General features: G+C 38.0%; 1 protein-coding gene across 1 annotated transcript; it reads left to right on the forward strand.

Moving 5' to 3' along the window:
* The first annotated feature begins 1,855 nt into the window (after nucleotides 1–1,855).
* Nucleotides 1,856–18,641, forward strand: LOC126412266 (nudC domain-containing protein 2-like). The gene is made up of 3 exons (XM_050081771.1): nucleotides 1,856–2,251; nucleotides 2,342–2,548; nucleotides 17,674–18,641. The coding sequence occupies exons 1-3, from the start codon at nucleotides 2,051–2,053 to the stop codon at nucleotides 17,821–17,823; spliced, it is 558 nt and encodes a 185-aa protein (XP_049937728.1). The 5' UTR covers nucleotides 1,856–2,050; the 3' UTR covers nucleotides 17,824–18,641.
* Nucleotides 18,642–21,232: the final 2,591 nt, after the last annotated feature.

Consider the following 21,232-nt stretch of genomic DNA (forward strand, 5'->3'; position numbering starts at 1 on the left):
CCCCCAGGCTGTGGCTAAGCCTTGTCTCCGCTATATCCTTTCTTTCAGGAGTGCTAGTTCTGCAAGGTTCGCAGAAGAGCTTCTGTAAAGTTTGGAAGGTAGGAGACGAGATACTGGCAGAAATAAAGCTGTGAGTACCGGGCGTGAGTCATGCTTCGGTAGCTCAGATGGTAGAGAATTTGCCCGCGAAAGGCAAAGGTCCCGAGTTCGAGTCTCGGTCGGGCACACAGTTTTAATCTGCCAGGAAGTTTCATATCAGCGCACACTCCGCTGCAGAGTGAAAATCTCATTCTGGAAACATCCCCCAGGCTGTGGCTAAGCCTTGTCACCGCTATATCCTTTCTTTCAGGAGTGCTAGTTCTGCAAGGTTCGCAGAAGAGCTTCTGTAAAGTTTGGAAGGTAGGAGACGAGATACTGGCAAAAGTAAAGCTGTGAGTACCGGGCGTGAGTCGTGCTTCGGTAGCTCAGATGGTAGAGCACTTGCCCGCGAAAGGCAAAGGTCCCGAGTTCGAGTCTCGGTCGGGCACACAGTTTTAATCTGCCAGGAAGTTTCATATCAGCGCACACTCCGCTGCAGAGTGAAAATCTCATTCTGGAAACATCCCCCAGGCTGTGGCTAAGCCTTGTCTCCGCTATATCCTTTCTTTCAGGAGTGCTAGTTCTGCAAGGTTCGCAGAAGAGATTCTGTAAAGTTTGGAAGGTAGGAGACGAGATACTGGCAGAAGTAAAGCTGTGAGTATCGGGCGTGAGTCGTGCTTCGGTAGGTCAAATGGTAGAGAACTTGCCCGCGAAAGGCAAAGGTCCCGAGTTCGAGTCTCGGTCGGGCACACAGTTTTAATCTGCCAGGAAGTTTCATATCAGCGCACACTCCGCTGCAGAGTGAAAATCTCATTCTGGAAACATCCCCCAGGCTGTGGCTAAGCCTTGTCTCCGCTATATCCTTTCTTTCAGGAGTGCTAGTTCTGCAAGGTTCACAGAAGAGCTTCTGTAAAGTTTGGAAGGTAGGAGACGAGATACTGGCAAAAGTAAAGCTGTGAGTACCGGGCGTGAGTCGTGCTTCGGTAGCTCAGATGGTAGAGCACTTGCCCGCGAAAGGCAAAGGTCCCGAGTTCGAGTCTCGGTCGGCACACAGTTTTAATCTGCCAGGAAGTTTCATATCAGCGCACACTCCGCTGCAGAGTGAAAATCTCATTCTGGAAACATCCCCCAGGCTGTGGCTAAGCCTTGTCTCCGCTATATCCTTTCTTTCAGGAGTGCTAGTTCTGCAAGGTTCGCTGAAGAGCTTCTGTAAAGTTTGGAAGGTAGGAGACGAGATACTGGCAGAAGTATAGCTGTGAGTACCGGGCGTGAGTCGTGCTTCGGTAGCTCAGATGGTAGAGCACTTGCCCGCGAAAGGCAAAGGTCCCGAGTTCGAGTCTCGGTCGGGCACACAGTTTTAATCTGCCAGGAAGTTTCATATCAGCGCACACTCCGCTGCAGAGTGAAAATCTCATTCTGGATCCATCCTCATTGGTTGACTGCACAAGTTCTAAGTAGCTGTATCAACATTTATTCCTGCCTCGCAATATAGTTACAACACCATTTGTATGCAAATAAAAACATTAGATAGTCCAAATGAAGGTTTGTTTAACATCGTTAATTGAAGTTTTACTACATTTTGTTTCCGAACACTAGCTGACAATGTGGAAAGCAGTAGGCACTATCGATAACACTGCTGCTTTTACGACCGGTAGCAAATTCGATAGTGTCGATATCTTACGACTCGTGGTTTAGTGATCTTCAGAAGCCGCACTAAAAGGATTACGCAAACGGAGTGTTTTTGACGTTGTTTTGACTTTGAAGAGGGTGGTAAGAAAAGACTATTTATTACAAAAGCGTTTCCCTTTGTTTTATAAAATATGATGTAGTAGAAGACAGAACTAAACAGAGAAGTGTAAATTGTTTACACTGTTTGTTTTTGTTGTCATTGTCAAAAATTTGAGTTGGTAGTATACTACTGATGAACCATTAACTGCAGACTCCCAAAAGGTTTTAGTAAATTTCATTGAACATGCCTCTCGAACAACTCAGTCATTTTGATGAGAAAAGCGGTGCCGTAGTGTGCGCTACACCTTGGGGCCGGTGGTGGCAGACAGTGGCGGAAATTCACATTGAAGTAAATCTACCTCCAAATACTAGGGCGCGTGACGTCGCTGTCAAAGTAACAAATAACTATATCGAATGCAGCGCGTACGAAAAGTCTATTTTCAAGGTAATAAGCCGATAACGTATGTTTCTTATAGTAAAAATACTTCTCAAGTGTAATTTTTGTTACATTAACGGTATCTAACTTTTTAACTAGGGGACACTATTTCGAACTGTTCACGGCGATGAGACGGCGTGGACAATCGAAGACAGGAAGACGCTAACGATAATTTTGTCAAAGGCAGACTATTCTGTGAACGACGAAGCATGGACAGCCTTGATGGAGGATGGTAGTTATCGCCCAGACATGCTAACCGCACATGAGATGAGACAGAAGCTCGACTTGGAAAGGTTTCAGATTGAAGTGAGTGACTTGTGGAGTCTCGATGTTTTTAAATTGCATCGTGTAAACCCTTGTCCCCTACAAATACAGTAATTTAGCTACTTCCTTCAGCACCCGTTCTTCTATCAGATTTGTGAAGCTGACATTATTATTTTTTGTTCTTTATTGTAGTAAAGATGAAGTTTGTACATTACAATTAGCCAAGGTAACCATAAGATAAGCTGAATCTTAATATAAGACAAGCAGCATAGTTGTACAGTGTCCACAATCCAGATATGCAGAGTATCAAATGAAACCTAATAACAATACTTACAATTAAAGGTCATTGAGGCAATGGGACATTTTAGTGTAAGCCAATTCGTGAGCTTGGTTTTAAATTTTGAACCGTCAAGGTATTTGTGGTATCTTCATAATTTATTATAAAAGTTTGTACCTTTCATCTATCAGCTTTTTACAATATGGGTAAAATTTCTTCTTGTTCTAAAACAGTCATTCTTATGCGTAGTTTTGTAGTAATTTACTTCACTATGGACAAGAATGTATTTGTGGTCCTCTTTCGCCAGCGTAATGCTTTGATAAACATGCTATATATATACTTTCATTAGGCTAATGAAATGTTAAATGCTCTGAGTAACCGGAAGTCACCCTTTGGAATTTTTTGTGATCTGTCAAAGGCTTTTGATTGTGTAAATCATGGAATACTTCTAGATAAGCTCAAGTACTGTGGTATGAATGGGACAGTGCTCAAATGGTTTAAATCATACCTAACTGGAAGAGTGCATAAAGTTGAAATAAGCAGTTCACATAATATGCAAAAAAACTGGTGATTTTTCAAACTGGGGAACAATCAAGAATGGGGTGCCGCAAGGTTTGGTCTTGGGGTCCTCTGCTGTTCTTAATATATATTAATGACTTGCCATTCCATATTCACGAAGATGCAAAGCTGGTACTTTTTGCCGATGATACAGGTATAGCTATCACACCCAACAGACAAGAATTAACTGGTGAAATTGTAAATGATGTTTTTCAGAAAATCATTTAGTGGTTCTCTGCAAATGGGGTCTCATTAAACTTTGATAAAACACAGTATATACAGTTCCACACAGTAAATGGAATGACAGCATTAATAAACATAGGCTTCGATCAGAAATCAACAGCTAAGGTAGAATATTCAAAATTTCTAGGTGTATGCATTGATGAGGGGTGAACTGGAAAAAAACACACTGTAGATCTGCTGAAATGTTTGAGTTCAGCTACTTATGCTATTAGGGTCATTGCAAATTTTGGTGATATACATCTCAGTAAATTAGCTTACCACACCTATTTTCATTCTCTGCTTTCCTATGGCATCATATTCTGGGGTAACTCATCATTGGGGTCGACAGAAGCGTCCGATCCCAAGCGTTGGCTTTGACCCATGACGTAAGGGTGTTGTCGTGTGTGACGTCATGACGGCGCGGAGTTTGGTTTGAGTGTGGCTGTCTCCAGTTCTGTTTTATCTTATTTTATTAACTTTTCTGATCTGTTCGTTCTATCTCGTGAGATTTTTTTTTTTTTTTAATTTAAAAACACTTATTACTTATTTTAATTATCTGTTTCCTCGAATTTCTGTTTTAGTTTATTATATTTATCTTTCTGGTCTGTTCATTCTATCCCGTGAGATTTTTTTTTAAAAAGACAAAAAACACTAATCACCTACTGAAGCATCTTTATCTTCTATGGGTTGCAGGGGTTACGACCCCTGGGGAGGTGGGTGGGTATTCATGCATGGCTGTCTTCACTTACACGTTGTAGCTACGCAAGGCATCTAAATTTGTTTATATTTAGTTTGCCCCCCACCCAAAACACCCCATTTCCCGCGCTTGTCCCGTTAGTGTCATTAGGCTTCTTGCGGAAAGTGTGTGTGTTTGTTTTTGTTTCCGCCATATTTGTGACGTCATGGGTCAAAGCAGACGTGTGGGATTGGACGCTTCCGTATTTCCCATCATTGAGTAAAAGAGTGTTCATTGTACAAAACCATTGTAATCAGAATAATTATTGGAGCTCATCCAAGATCATCCTGCAGACACTTATTTAAAGAGCTAGAGATCTTCACTGTAGCCTCACTATATATATATATATATATATTCACTTATGAAATTTGTTATTAACAGTCTGAATGAATTCAAAAGTAATAGCAGTGTACATGGCTACAACACTAGGAGAAAGGATGATCTTCACTACTCAAGGTTAAATCTAACTTTGGCTCAGAAGGGGGTAAATTATGCTGCCACAAAAGTCTTTGGTCACTTACCTAATAGCATCAAAAGTCTGACAAATAGCCATATAGCATTTAAAAGGAAATTAAAAGAATTTCTTAAAGGCAACTCCTCCTACTCATTAGATGAATTTTTGGATATAGTAAGTGGGTAATTTCCCCAACTCCCACAAAAAAATTATATATATATATATATATATATATTCATGCAACATTTTGTGTAATGTAATATCTTGTATAGACGCCTTTTATTAATCTGACACGTTCCACATCATGACGAAGTGCCGTACTCATGATCTATGAAACAAGTGCTAATCTAATAGACTGCATATATTGTGAGTAATTTATCATCAGTGTATCATTCTTTACATGATCTTCTTGATCCATGGCGAACAACATTATTGCTCTTTTTTGTGTCACAAAAACTCTTTTTTTTGTCACAAAAACTCTTGTTTGTGATACTGTGAAAAGTGTCTCCCCAAAATAACAAACCACATGCAATGTAGGGCTTATCCTAAAATATACCATCTTTCAAGTATGTGTGTCCAAATAAAGGAAAAGCCTTCTTTGCCGATAGCTACCGCTCAACATCCTTGAGCATACATGATCTATATATGTTTGTTCCAAGTAAAATTTTTGTCAAAAAACATTGCTAAAAACTCATAAAACCTTGCTGTCAAAACTTATACTATTATTTACAATTAATAAGAAACTAACATTATTTTTTCTGACGAAATTATCTGGTTCAGTTTTGCTTATGTTTACTTTAAAATCTTATCCTAAGAAGAAATCGCATGTGACATCAGCAAAATTTGATGAGGACAACCTTTAATTCTAAATAGCTATTCCCCTGGCACAGTCTAGGTGTCTCGCCAGGATACATACTGGTGGATACATTACCAATTGAAGGAAAATCTTTCTCACATAGTAAATGTACAGATAAGGACTAAAGTGGGAGTCTTGAGGAACTCCTGAACCAATAATGCAGTTACTGTAACATACATCTGTTATCATCTTACCATAATTAAAGTGAAATTCAGTATACAGAGTTTCAGTTTGAAGAAAGGAATGGATAAGTTTTAATATCCACCCAGGGACATCATAAGCAATTAGTTTGAAAAAGAATTTTGTGGTTGACCTGGTCAGAGGCCTTCGATAGGTCAAGGCACAACCTGCTACATGTTAGCCGGAGCCAAGCTTATCAAGTGCTACTACATGCACAAACTCCACAGCAGAAGCTATTATGATTCGAACCACATGAAAGCCATGTTGGAAATCAGCCATGAGTCCTCTAGAGGTTAAGTGATCATCTAATGTAAGAACTAAAAATTTTTCAGTTAGACCTAATTTTCTGTAGACAGATGTTAGTGATATCAGCCTGTAGTTTTGAGTATGTTGAACAAAAACCAAATAACAGCAGTATTTCAGTCAGTCCTTATAAGTTTTTCTTTAAGATGCCAGTTTCTGCACTCATTGGTACCATCCCCAGCCTCCGTACTTTAAAACACCAATAAGTATACAATATAGTGTGTGTCTGATGTCTAACAGAACATGATAATACAGATACAAAGTGAGACCAACAAAGGTCACTGTACAAAATGTAACATAAAAAGTTAAATGTGCACAAAAACCACACTATAACAATATGTCCATATACTGGTTAGCATCAGTTAACTAGGACATTACACATCATAAGACATTTAATAGAAACTACAGAAAAATGAGGTGCGACATAACCAATCAAATGCATGAAATGATGATAAATAGAAACATTCTTGTAAAAGGGTACAGTTTTTTATATATATATATATATATATATATATATATATATATATATATATAATAGAAGGAAACATTCCACATGGGAAAAATTATATATAAAAACAAAGATGAGGTGACTTACCGAACGAAAGCGCTGGCAGGTCGATAGACACACAAACATACACACAAAATTCAAGCTTTCGCAACAAACTGTTGCCTCATCAGGAAAGGGGGAAGGAGAGGGGAAGACGAAAGGAAGTGGTTTTTAAGGGAGAGGGTAAGGAGTCATTCCAACCCCGGGAGCGGAAAGACTTACCTTAGGGGGAAAAAAGGACAGGTATACACTCACACACACGCACATATCCATCCACACATACAGACACAAGCAGACATATTTAAAGACCAATATGTCTTCTTGTGTCTGTATGTGTGGATGGATATGTGCGTGTGTGTGAGTGTATACCTGTCCTTTTTTCCCCCTAAGGTAAGTCTTTCCGCTCCCGGGATTGGAATGACTCCTTACCCTCTCCCTTAAAACCCACTTCCTTTCGTCTTCCCCTCTCCTTCCCTCTTTCCTGATGAGGCAACAGTTTGTTGCAAAAGCTTGAATTTTGTGTGTGTGTGTGTGTGTGTGTTTGTTTGTGTGTCTATCGACCTGCCAGCGCTTTCATTCGGTAAGTCACCTCATCTTTGTTTTTACATATAATTTTTCCCACGTGGAATGTTTCCCTCTATATATATATATATATATATATATATATATATATATATATATATATATATATATATATATATATATTTTTTTTTTTTTTTTTTCTAAAAAGAAAACTACTGACCTTCACATTAAACATTGTTACAACTTGTGAAGTATAACGTGGTGCTGGTTACCTGTCACCCATGTATTTTGCACCACTTGTGAAAATAACTGAAAAGCACTTATACTATCAAAGAAAATGTTTTCAGTGACAAACCAATAGTCCTCATATTATTATGCAAGTGATTGTATAATGAACTAGTATGGAGCAGCCAGTAAACCTGAATAGCAAATACCAGTCCAGTAGTTATGCACTAAGCATACCATTAACATACAGTAATCTGAACCACCCGGAGGACAAATACTGAGGTTGGGCTAACAGGGAGGGTCCAGACATCATATCAACCAGAGAGAGATCACTTAAAACACATTGTTCCATTGTTGTAAGATGATTGTGTAATTAAAATTTCTTGGGAGATATAACGTGTCATACAAATGACATGTTTTGTAGAAATGTTAATAAAAATAAATCGAAGTAGAAATGCAATTTTGGAATTAAGATTGTTTTTATGCGTCTTTTATATGTAATGTATTAGTTTATTGATGTCAACCGGTATGATATATGAACATATTCCGTTACTGAGGTTTGTATGCACTTTTAACTTTTTTGTATATAGTTAGTGACCCCTGCCAGTCTTGCTTTGTACCTGTATTATCATCTTATGTTACACACCAGACACACACTACATGTTCTAATCCACCGGGGCCTCAGTATGGCACCAAAGAAGTGCCAAAACTGATAGCTTAAAGAAAAATAAATAAGAACTGATTGTAATATGACTGTTGTTTCGTTTTTGTTCTACATTCTGTTTGATCAGCCATTGGACAGAATTCATGAAGTTTTGAACAGTGGTTCTGGGTCCTGTTTTAGAAATAGGTTTCACTGTGGTAAAATTAGATAGATCTGGGAATATACCACTTAAAGAATACCAACTGAACAAGGTTAGTCAAAATGGGAGCCGGTTGAAGTTTACATTTTTTCAAGAGATTTGGAGGAACATTGTCCCAGCTTGATGAGGATTTGTCATTAAGATGTCAATGACCTCAATAACATTTTCAGTAGTAATACTAAGTGGCATACCCATATCAATCATACTAAGGTCTGTGTCATTATTTATAGTTGCCCTATGCAGAATGGGTTCATTTTTCACTGTTGTGTTGTTGTGGTCTTCAGTCCTGAGACTGGTTTGATGCAGCTCTCCATGCTACTCTATCCTGTGCAAGCTTTTTCATCTCCCAGTACCTACTGCAACCTACATCCTTCTGAATCTGCTTAGTGTATTCATCTCTTGGTCTCCCTCTACGATTTTTACCCTCCACACTGCCCTCCAATACTAAATTGGTGATCCCTTGATGCCTCAGAACATGTCCTACCAACCGATCCCTTCTTCTGGTCAAGTTGTGCCACAAACTTCTCTTCTCCCCAATCCTATTCAAAACTTCCTCATTAGTTATGTGATCTACCCATCTAATCTTCAGCATTCTTCTGTAGCACCACATTTCGAAAGCTTCTATTCGCTTCTTGTCCAAGCTATTTATCGTCCATGTTTCACTTCCATACATGGCTACACTCCATACGAATACTTTCAGAAATGACTTCCTGACACTTAAATCAATACAGGATGTTAACAAATTTCTCTTCTTCAGAAACGCTTTCCTTGCCATTGCCAGTCTACATTTTATATCCCCTCTACATCGACCATCATCAGTTATTTTGCTCCCCAAATAGCAAAACTCCTTTACTACTTTAAGTGCCTCATTTCCTAATCTAATTCCCTCAGCATCACCCGACTTAATTAGACTACATTCCATTATCCTTGTTTTGCTTTTGTTGATGTTCATCTTATATCCTCCTTTCAAGACACTGTCCATTCCATTCAACTGCTCTTCCAAGTCCTTTGCTGTCTCTGACAGAATTACAATGTCATCAGCGAACCTCAAAGTTTTTATTTCTTCTCCATGGATTTTAATACCTACTCCGAATTTTTCTTTTGTTTCCTTTACTGCTTGCTCAATATACAGATTGAACAACATCGGGGAGAGGCTACAACCCTGTCTTACTCCCTTCCCAACCACTGCTTCCCTTTCATGTCCCTCGACTCTTATAACTGCCATCTGGTTTCTGTACAAATTGTAAATAGCCTTTCGCTCCCTGTATTTTACCCCTGCCACCTTTAGAATTTGAAAGAGAGTATTCCAGTCAACATTGTCAAAAGCTTTCTCTAAGTCTACAAATGCTAGAAACGTAGGTTTGCCTTTCCTTAATCTAGCTTCTAAGATAAGTCATAGGGTCAGTATTGCCTCACGTGCTCCAACATTTCTGCGGAATCCAAACTGATCTTTGCCGAGGTCGGCTTTTACCAGTTTTTCCATTCATCTGTAAAGAATTTGTGTTAGTATTTTGCAGCTGTGACTTATTAAACTGGTGGTTCGGTAATTTCCACATCTGTCAACACCTGCTTTCTTTGGGATTGGAATTATTATATTCTTCTTGAAGTCTGAGGGTATTTCGCCTGTCTCATACATCTTGCTCACCAGATGGTAGAGTTTTGTCAGGACTGGCTCTCCCAAGGCTGTCAGTAGTTCTAATGGAATGTTGTCTACTCCTGGGACCTTGTTTCAACTCAGGTCTTTCAGTGCTCTGTCAAACTCTTCACGCAGTATCATATCTCCCATTTCATCTTCATCTACATCCTCTTCCATTTCCATAATATTGTCCTCAAGTACATCGCCCTTGTATAGACCCTCTATATACTCCTTCCACCTTTCTGCTTTCCCTTCTTTGCTTAGAACTGGGTTTCCATCTGAGCTCTTGATATTCATATAAGTCGTTCTCTTATCTCCAAAGGTCTCTTTAATTTTCCTGTAGGCGGTATCTATCTTACCCCTAGTGAGATAGGCCTCTACATCCTTACATTTGTCCTCTAGCCATCCCTGCTTAGCCATTTTGCACTTCCTGTCGATCTCATTTTTGAGACGTTTGTATTCCTTTTTGCCTGTTTCACTTACTGCAGTTTTATATTTTCTCCTTTCATCAATTAAATTCAATATTTCTTCTGTTACCCAAGGATTTCTACTAGCCCTTGTCTTTTTACCTACTTGATCCTCTGCTGCCTTCACTACTTCATCCCTCAAAGCTACCCATTCTTCTTCTACTGTATTTATTTCCCCCATTCCTGTCAATTGCTCCCTTATGCTCTCCCTGAATCTCTGTACAACCTCTGGTTCTTTTAGTTTATCCAGGTCCCATCTCCTTAAATTCCCACCTTTTTGCAGTTTCTTCAGTTTTAATCTACAGGTCATAACCAATAGATTGTGGTCAGATTCCACATCTGCCCCTGGAAATGTCTTACAATTTAAAACCTGGTTCCTAAATCTCTGTCTTACCATTATATAATCTATCTGATACCTTTTAGTATCTCCAGGGTTCTTCCATGTATACAACCTTCTTTCATGATTCTTAAACCAAGTGTTAGTTATGATTATGTTGTGCTCTGTGCAAAATTCTACCAGTCGGCTTCCTCTTTCATTTCTGTCCCCCAATCCATATTCACCTACTATGTTTCCTTCTCTCCCTTTTCCTACACTCGAATTCCAGTCACCCATGACTATTAAATTTTCCTCTCCCTTCACAATCTGAATAATTTCTTTTATTTCATCATACATTTCTTCAATTTCTTCGTCATCTGCAGAGCTAGTTGGCATATAAACTTGTACTACTGTAGTAGGTGTGGGCTTCGTATCTATCTTGGCCACAATAATGCGTTCACTATGCTGTTTGTAGTAGATTACCCGCATTCCTATTTTCCTATTCATTATTAAACCTACTCCTGCATTACCCCTATTTGATTTTGAGTTTATAACCCTGTAGCCACCTGACCAGAAGTCTTGTTCCTCCTGCCACCGAACTTCACTAATTCCCACTATATCTAACTTCAACCTATCCATTTCCCTTTTTAAATTTTCTAACCTACCTGCCCGATTAAGGGATCTGACATTCCACGCTCCGATCCGTAGAACGCCAGTTTTCTTTCTCCTGATAACGACATCCTCTTGAGCAGTCCTCGCCCGGAGATCCGAATGGGGGATTATTTTACCTCCGGAATATTTTACCCAAGAGGACCCATCATCATGTAATCATACAGTAAAGCTGCATGCCCTCGGGAAAAATTACGGCTGTAGTTTCCCCTTGCTTTCAGCCTTCACTAAATCAACAAATAAATCATTAAATTTGTCACTGAAAATATAGGTATCATCGATGACCTCATCATTTATAATGAAATAAACATTTCCCTTAGGCATATTTATACTATCATGACCTCTAATGTTTACGAATGCCCAGACACATTGTCAGACAATGCAGTTAGATTGTACACATTTATTTTTTTCTCTTTTCACCTCTTTGTGAAATAGTGATTCACACATTTTATAACTGTCTTTGTACATTTAATTTTCAGCATTTTCAAGAGATCATACATGTTGTGTGTGTCAAACCACAAACTAAGCGGATAAGTGCCTAGAAAGACGTTACCTTTTTACTGTCATTTAATTTACTGTTTCTACAAATTTTTGTAATGGGAAAATTCATATCTAAATGCCACATGAGAATATTAAAAATAAGCCTTTCATTGATTGTTTGTTTACTCCTTGAAAGTTGAAAACAGTGCCCGAGTTTTCTAAGGCTGAGCTATGTTTAAGAAGTGCAACATTTGTCTCTGAAAATTTTCCCATAGTCAACTGACTTGAAACAATCTTGGGTCATGAAGTTACTGAAATGAAATTAAGTGGTCAGCTACAAGACCAATTAGAACACTAGTCTCAAAACAGTCTATAACAGTAATTACATTACCCTCTGTCTTGGTTAATGGATCATCTTTCAGTGTGTGGATGTTAATTTTAATGTTACTGATATCCTGTACATATTACCAGATTTGCATTGTGTTTCATCAGATATTTAGATAAGAGTTGCTGCAGTAGTCATTAAAGGCTGCATACAATGCTCTTTTGATGCCAAGCATGTTTCATACAGTCACGCTCTTGTCTATTGCCTTATAATTAATGTTAAACATTTTACAAAGTAGTCTTCATTTCTTTAGACTAGACATTTCTTCGAAGAAACTGTATTCCATGGGTTGTCCCTCTCATAATGATTTGTTCTAATAGATACATACCAGTAACCCTTCATACTGAATTCTTTAAAGAACCGTATAGTCATGTATAAAACAGCTGCAAACGTCTGGTTACAAATGGATAATTTGCTAGTAAAACATAGTGTTATGTCTTAAGAAAGGCTAGTTTCATGTGTGTCTCAGTGTTTGATGTCATGTTGTGAGCTGTTTGCTGTACTGTGATATAATATTGCAGGTGCATTCAGTGGTAAATGTTGATTTTGTGTGCAAAATTCCTTGTGGATAGGGTTAGCAATAAAGAAGTAATAAATTGAAACATCATGCTTGCTAAAATTTTTTCCTTTCATTATTTTGTGGAGGGCGGGGTCAGTGAAAATATGTTTCAATAAAGTTTAAGTTATGAGTAAATTTTCTTGGATGTAGCCATGTGCTCTCATTCCCAAATACTGTATGGATATAGTATGGGTAATGTGTGTGCTGTGGGTTACCTACTTAAAGATATAGTCACAATTTCTAACTTTAATACTTGTCATATATTGTTAAATTGTTAACATAAGAGGTATAATTAGTTTAGCATATTATGACAATATTTTAAATTTCTGAATTTGGTTAATAAATGTGCAAAATTCTAGAAATCAAATTTTCGTTGCCCTTGGAAGCTGTTAAATAGGCAACCTGCAACTGTGTGTGGTTGACCGTTTTAACCATTTAGTAGTACAGATGTGCACAGTGCTTGGGTCAACTACTCTTTCAAACTTCAGCCACCATCCTTCTGTATGCACCTGCCCTGAGCTAAAAGTTTCAGGTACCCCATTTGATACAACTGCCTCTTTATCGACTTTGCTGAACGTGTAAATCTATTTGTTTTAGTTGCCCTTCTTTAGTAACCATTACTGCTACGACAGTGTCGTAGTCACTGATACTAGTTTCAATGTGGACATCTCCAAAGAAACCAGATCTACTTTTGACCATTAAATCTAATGGATTTCCATTATGAGTAAGCTTCAGAAATATTTGTTCCAAGTAGTTGTCAGAGAAAAAAGTTGGTATTATTTCACGGAATGGCTTCCCACAGCCAACAGTTGCAAAACTAGTTATGTGAGTCAATGATTTACGACGACATGATTGGAGAATGTACATACTAATGAACTGATGTTTTCTCTAAAGCTTTCTGGAGATGAGTTTGGTGGTGAATAGAAAGATATAATGAGTGAGCGTTCCCCTGACAATTACGCATGTAGTTTAAAATTCTATCTCAGTGGATTGTAGTTTCTTGTCTTCTGCAACAAATACACCACCTCTGTTCCCGGTAACTTATCTTTTTGATATATTCTTGAATGTATCCCAGAAATCTCACTGCTATCAATTGTGGGTTTTAGCCTGCTTTATGTACCATGTATTATGTCATCACACCTGTTTTTTAGGAGCACTTCAAACTCTGGCACTTTGTTGTAAATGCTTCAGCAGTTGATTACTTGGATTTTAAGAGTCTCATTTGTGGGTCCTTTTTTAAGATTGTAATGCAGAAGTGTCTCCTGGACTGAATGAAAAGTCCCCTAATCTAAAAGCCCATTTGCACCCAACATGCAGTCAGCTACCTCAATAGCAGGCCTGGTATGTAGTCCACACCTGATCAATTTAGAGGGATTCTAATTAACTTCCCAACCTGATGACATAACTTCAGGGAACACAGCCTAACTTATTACAGAACTTTGAAATATCTGATTTATGCCCTCCACTTGACTCTGAACCAGGGGCTACAGTTAGTTCTGGAGACACTGCTGAAGAAACAAAAGAGAGAAAATGCAGTTGTTTCTCATAAATGTCAAGTTTTTCTTTTCTTTCTATTAATTCTTGAAATTATGAAATAATACATGGAATACTGATTTGAAGAAGAGAAGTAAATGCTTATCTGGTCTGTTGTCTGTGTCTCTGTCTGTAAAGTCAATATTCTCAATGCCGTAGTATAAAAACCACATTTTCTTTATGGAAAGGAAATTTATCATACATTGGTTTCCTTCTGTCTAGTCGTAGAAGGTATCTTATGTTGAGTCTTTCTCTGTAAAGTGAAAACTTCGTTAGTGTATTTTGTGTACTTTCTCTCTGTCATACTGTGTAATTATCCCCTGGAGTAACATGGTTAAAAGAAATATTTCACCAGTAAAAATGAATGTTGAGAATATTCTTTGAAGTAGATAACTGTCTTCCACAATACTCACTTCCAAGTACTTATTGTTGCTTGTGGTTACTAGTAAGAATCAAATTCGGGTGAATGTAATTTATACAAGCACAAGGAATCCACACAAATCATTTCCACACAGGCTTGAGGCCAAAATGCTATGAATCATGGCTATTTAAAAAGAAAATTAAAATCATATTTTAGGCACTCCTACAAATTACTTTATTAAATAGACTGAGGGGTTGAAAACAATGACTATAGTCTTAAAGTGTGTAAGCACTTTTGATGTTTTGTGAAGAATCGGGGCCTGAAAGTATTAAGTGAAAAGCAGTTGATATATAGAATAATGTAAAAAGAAGCAGCTTGTTTTTGGAAAATAATGAATTTTATGCCAACTCATGATGTTAAGTCAAGTCTGTGTAAACACAGATGGTATATAGCCATTAGTTGATTAATTTTTAACAGTGTACAGAGTTAATTGGTCATGGAAAAAAATCATATGCACTCTAACCTCTATTGTTACATTGAGGTGAGCCACACTTTTAGCGATATTGAACTGGCTACAATCATAATTGAAAATTCAAGTTATGGTACCAGTAGATTTTTCACTCTAGGAAGTCAAACCTATAAAAGTAATAAATTCATTGTTCATATACATTTGTACTGCAGTCTACTTTCACAAGTCTCCTTTTATGTGACATAAAAGACAAAAGCTTAACAGGTGCATGATGTTGAAATTTTGGAGGACGGGAAGAGGAAAACACAATGAAGTATACATAATGATGACTTAGATTTATGTTCCCTCAACAAATAATAATAATAATAATTGTAATGTTAACTAACAACTCAAAATACAGTTGTGGCGTTTAGTTATCACCAGGCACATAAATAAGACTGAAAACATTGATAAGCTTTCAAACTGTGTTCTCCTTCAGAGATAACTAGTACAGAAAGCGGGTGCATATGCTGCCCCACCACACACATAGTAAAAGCTTATACCCCCAGTTTCATCTTTGTGTCTTCTCATTGTCACAATAACTCTGTCTCTTAACCTGGAGTCTGGGTGACCTGCCTTTCATTCCCTCATTTCCTCTCTGAGGAAACAATTAATAGTTCTGAAGGTAGGAGTACTTTATGAACAATGTAAGGAGAAGATAAGAGTGCTGTAAAGAGGACACTAAGTTGCATACAGGCACAAGTAAGACACTTACACATTAGCTTTCAATCACAGACTTCATCAGAAAGAAAGAAAACACACACCAATCATTCAAACAAGCAAGCACTCATCACACACAAATGACCGCCAACTTGGGTAGCTCAGATCAGAATGCAACTGTCATGTGAAATTCCATGTGACAGTTGCATTCCGGTCATAGCTGCCAGAGTTGGCAGTCACGTGTGCGTGAGGTGTGCTGGCTTGTGTGAATGAATGGTGTGTTATACTCTTTCTTTCTAATGAAGGCTATTGGCCGGAAGCTAATATGTAAGTGTCTTTTTAATTATGCCTGTTTGCAACTTAGTGCCATCTTTATGGTTAGTAGCAATCTATCTTTTTCTTATATTGTTGATATTCCAACATGGGAGTTTCCAGTGTAGAAGTTTACACTCTTTTAAATGTAAGTATTGGCGCTTCCAGAACTTCACACCCTAGTACTGGCCGGCCATTCTGGCCCCTTGTATCTTTACTCTCTCCTGGCTGCAATTGTAGCTAACAGGTTTCTTTGCCCTTCTATTTCTCTTTTCATTCACATATACGTAACAGAATATTGCTACTCAATTGTCACCATTGCGTGGGTCTGTTTGAGTTTCTCTCGTGTGTGTCACTTGGCACATATACACTGAAAAAAGAATAGTAGCTCTAAAAAAAGGTGACACATTATGTGCTGTTTAGTGATTATGTCCCAAGTGGATCAGGTGCTGCAGTTGATGGCTTGCCTACCCTCATTATTACTCCATTGTGCATTGGCTGTTACTGAAATATTCTCTCTGATCAAATAAATTATGGAACTGGAAAAAAGATGTATGTTCAAATAATTATTGTGATACTATTGCTTTCCAATTTACTTCAGTCTCCTGCTGTGCAACATAGTGTAGACCAAGTAACACTATAAACTGTAATAACTGTGAAACTTCCTGGCAGATTAAAACTGTGTGCCCGACCGAGACTCGAACTCGGGACCTTTGCCTTTCGCGGGCAAGTGCTCTACCACCTGAGCTACCGAAGCACGACTCACGCCCGGTACTCACAGTTTTACTTCTGCCAGTACCTCGTCTCCTACCTCTCAAACTTTACAGAAGCTCTTCTGCGAACCTTGCAGAACTAGCACTCCTGAAAGAAAGGATATTGCGGAGACATGGCTTAGCCACAGCCTGGGGGATGTTTCCAGAATGAGATTTTCACTCTGCAGCTCAGATGGTAGAGCACTTGCCCGCGAAAGGCAAAGGTCCCGAGTTCGAGTCTCGGTCGGGCACACAGTTTTAATCTGCCAGGAAGTTTCATATCAGCGCACACTCCGCTGCAGAGTGAAAATCTCATTCTGTAATAACTGTGTTTATTTATCAGGGATTTTATTAGAAGACCTGCAGTAACTTAAAAGATCAGATGCATGACTTGTGCTGTCCGGATCCTTTCACCAAGTATTAGTTTTCCTGAACTCCAGAGATGGGAACTTGCACTCCAACACACCCTAACATGCCAGCACACTCCTGGACTTTACCTCCATTAACTCCTGTGTGATTATTATTTTATTTATTTACGTTGTTATTTTCATTATTTCTCTCTTCCCCCTCTCTCCCTCCCTCTCCCTCTCCCCCTCCCCCTCCCTCTCCCCTTCCCTCTCCCCCCCCCCCCCCCCCAAAGTATCTTCACCCATACATAATGAAATGGCATACAGTATTTTAAATGGCAGTGCACATTATGCTCAGTGTTCATGTAAATGTATGTGGCATAATATGAGATCTCTCAGAGGTTAAAGGTCCTGCTTGCAATCACAATTTTATTTTCAGAACCCTCAGTTTGATTTCTCCAGAGCAAAGCTTCAGAAGGCATATGATAAGCTTCCAGGATGGTCTGTTGAGGCTGTGAAAAAGCAGCAGCAAGGGCAAGAAGGAGAAAGTAAGCCTGAGGCAGCAGAGGGAAGTGGTATTAAAGACTGAAGAAAGTGTTCTTAATGGTTTTTGTGGGTTGAGAAGGGAACAGTACTGTTAACTTTGTGGGTTGAGAAGGGAACAGTACTGTTAACTCAGTTCATTTGGTTCTCTGAGGAATGACAGTCGACACTCTAGAAGATGTCTAATGTATATTTTTGCTAAACTCAGTGTTTATGTATATGACATTTGTCTTCATGAAGTTAGTTTCTGATTACATTGTTTTGTGAGCCAGTGTTCTTTTTTTAGAATGTTTGTTTAGTATACAGTGTCCAAAGAAGTAGCTTTAATACTTTTGATTAGGTACAAAATACTTTACCGTATAATGTTAGGATGTTAGCTGTTTCTAAGCTGACGCAAGGAACTGAATCTAGCTGTGTGCTACATAAATTTATTTTATGATTTAGTGAGGAAATGTAAATTTATGTGCTCTTATTCTTAGTTAGGACACAATTTCATGATTGCTGATTTGTCTTTGTTGTACTATATTTGTAATGTCCCATAAATATTATTTTAATATTTTTGCAATGTTAGTTTTGTCTTGAAAAGTTGAGAAATTATTGTAGTCGTATGTTTGTCAGAAAGTTTAAACTCATTAATGACTAAAGGTAAAAGCTTTGATAGGAACTTCTGTTATGTGGCTTCTCTGTGATAAGTTAAAATGCCATCCAGAATATGTAGGCAGTAAGTTCATTGTTGTCTTCACTGTTTTCTGTGCTTTGTATTTCTGGTAGAATTTTGTTTTGCCAATTATGCAGTGTATTTCTACTTACAAATAAATATGAACTTTAAATTGTGAATAAAATAAAATAAAAACTTATAACTCGCATTTGTAAATGACTTTTGAGTATAGATTTATATCTTGTGCCTCAGTTTTGGTCTTAATTTTTAATTTACTAATTGGAGTACTCAGTAAAGCCCCGATTTAATTAATTTCCCAACATTCTGTGCCAGTGTCAGGTATTTGTACCAAAAGCAGAATTCATTCAGAAATCTATAAAATTACAGAGAGACAGTACTTGATCAGTAGGAAAGTTTGCTATTTGTGTTAAAACTGATTGTCTTATTAAAACAGGCGAGTCCCTCTCATCCTGGTGTCAGTGTGACCTGTTGCTTCTTTCGAACTCTTCGCAATCTGTTCTTTTCTCTCTCAGGAAGAAAGTAATACTTTCAAAAGCTGGTTTCCGCTTTCACATATGTTTATCTACAGAAATGGGAAGGTACTGGCCAGAAATTCCAAGACTATAATTTTGTGTTTGGTTTGTCAGTGCCAGTTACATAAAGTAAATGGGAACCATTCTGTATTAGTGTGGTTGTGATAAAATCTTTAAAAAGGTCAATGGAATTTATTCACAATTGCAGAATTTTTCTGACATTAGCTGCATTTGGTATGAAGATATTACCTATTTGCGACATATGAAAATTTGGTTTGGACCGGGATTCGAACCCGGATTTCCCAGTTGTCATTAGCTGTCACCTTACCCACTTTGATTATCTAGCATGCTTCCAAGACCTATCTAACACAGTTAATTGTAGAAAGATTCTGCAATTACAAATGAATTTCATAAATTTAGTACAGCTACAAGATCATCACCCAAGTGTTTGTTTCTTCAGACATTAAAAATAAGTATTACAGACATCGACTTGCAAAGTGACGATCATAATACTAATATTGAATATATTTGTCTCATTGAAACCATATGGCGGGAATCCAAATGAAGATGTGAGCAATGGGGCCATAGAGAGTATGGCGTGGAAGTTTGGGTCGACCGTGTCACCAGAACACACCCTACTTTCTGTTGTCTGGGAAAACCCTGATGACCACTGGGCCTCATGGCTTGCTGGCAGGCGATTCTTGCACTCAACTTGCCTGTCATGGTCCATATGACAGCTTGCCACCCCAAAATACACTCACTAGTCCACAGTTGACGTGTCAGATTTAGTCGAACCAGCTGCTTCAAATGTTACATACTTCAACTTCATACATCACTCACTGGACTCATTTCACTGACTTGGGCACTAAAAATTCACCTATATTTAAGCAGTCTGGGGTCTGTCTTAACCCCATCCTTGCTTCAAGATGTGCTACCTCGTCTAACACAAAATTGCATTTCTCTGTACTTAACGTTTAATTTGTGGCTCTCAGTTTCAGGATAAATTCCTTTAGGTGTTGCATGTACTGGACAGTATCACTCACAAAGATAGTTATATCGTCAAAATACGCCATGCCTTGAAATGATTTCAGTCCTCTGAGAACTGCATCCAACAATCTCTGAAACTTCGCAGGTTCATTCTCTAATCCAAAAAGCATCCTCTCATACGTTTAATGATCCTATGGCGAAGAAAATGCTGTTTTTGGTTGATCCCCTTTAGTGAATTCTAACTGATGTTAGCCACCCCTCAAGTCCATTGTTAAAATCTGCTATAATCCGTTCATCATAAGAGTAAACCTGATGTAAACAAACACAACCGCGATGATTGGTCAGAAGCTGTAGCACACTTAGACTGGTGTTGTGCGCTCTTGGAAGTAGGTCCTGCTTATGTATTAGATATTCAAATGTATTAGGAGCCATCAACGTTTTTCGTAATCACGGTTTAGCTACGTAGTTTTTACTTCAAAAAGCGTGTACAGTCACAGCCTCTGCAGCGTTGTGCTCTCATTGTTGAGCTGTCAGTGCACAGTATAAAAATGGCTGCACTGGTTTCTGTTCTGTAGTGAAACACACACGAAAAATAGGCTATTCTTAAAGTTTTTCATAAATTTACAGAGATAATCGGCTTTGAAGTTTTCCCAGCATTGTATAAAATGCAGTTGATGTTCAAACATGCATGAAACATGTAGTGCAGCTGGTAGCATAATGAATGTGAATTAAATGCCGTTATTTGTGTGTTGGTACAAATCTCCCCAACATAAGTTTCTTTTCTTGTTCAATTTGAACTACCTACATCTCATAATTATAAAACTCATCGTTATTTTTTTAATGAATAATGCAAGTCTTCTTGTTTCTAATTATATATTGGAAGCAAAATTCCTGTTTTCATTTGAAATACAAATTCTTAATTATCAATGTTTAATGAAAGACTATTTATAGAAGTTATTTAAATCAAGAAAACGTAACAATTTGATTTTTAAGGCAAAAATGAAAAACCAAATCCTCTTTATCTAGACAATGTCCATAGCTTTATGCCCCAAAGGTAGATAAGTATCATAGAAACACAAAAAACAAACATTTTCACAGCTTCGAGCACTTCATACAAATACTGCATTTTTACATTTGCTACTGTACCATAATAATATGAACCCAACAGAAATCATTTGGAGGCCAGCTGCAGGATTTGGCCTGAGAAGTAACAAGACTGTTAAGGTGCCAGACATACTGGAACTAATTCACACAGCTTTTTCAAACATAGAACGGCT

This window comes from Schistocerca serialis, chromosome 7 (genome assembly GCF_023864345.2).
Source record: "Schistocerca serialis cubense isolate TAMUIC-IGC-003099 chromosome 7, iqSchSeri2.2, whole genome shotgun sequence".
Lineage (NCBI taxonomy): Eukaryota > Metazoa > Arthropoda > Insecta > Orthoptera > Acrididae > Schistocerca > Schistocerca serialis.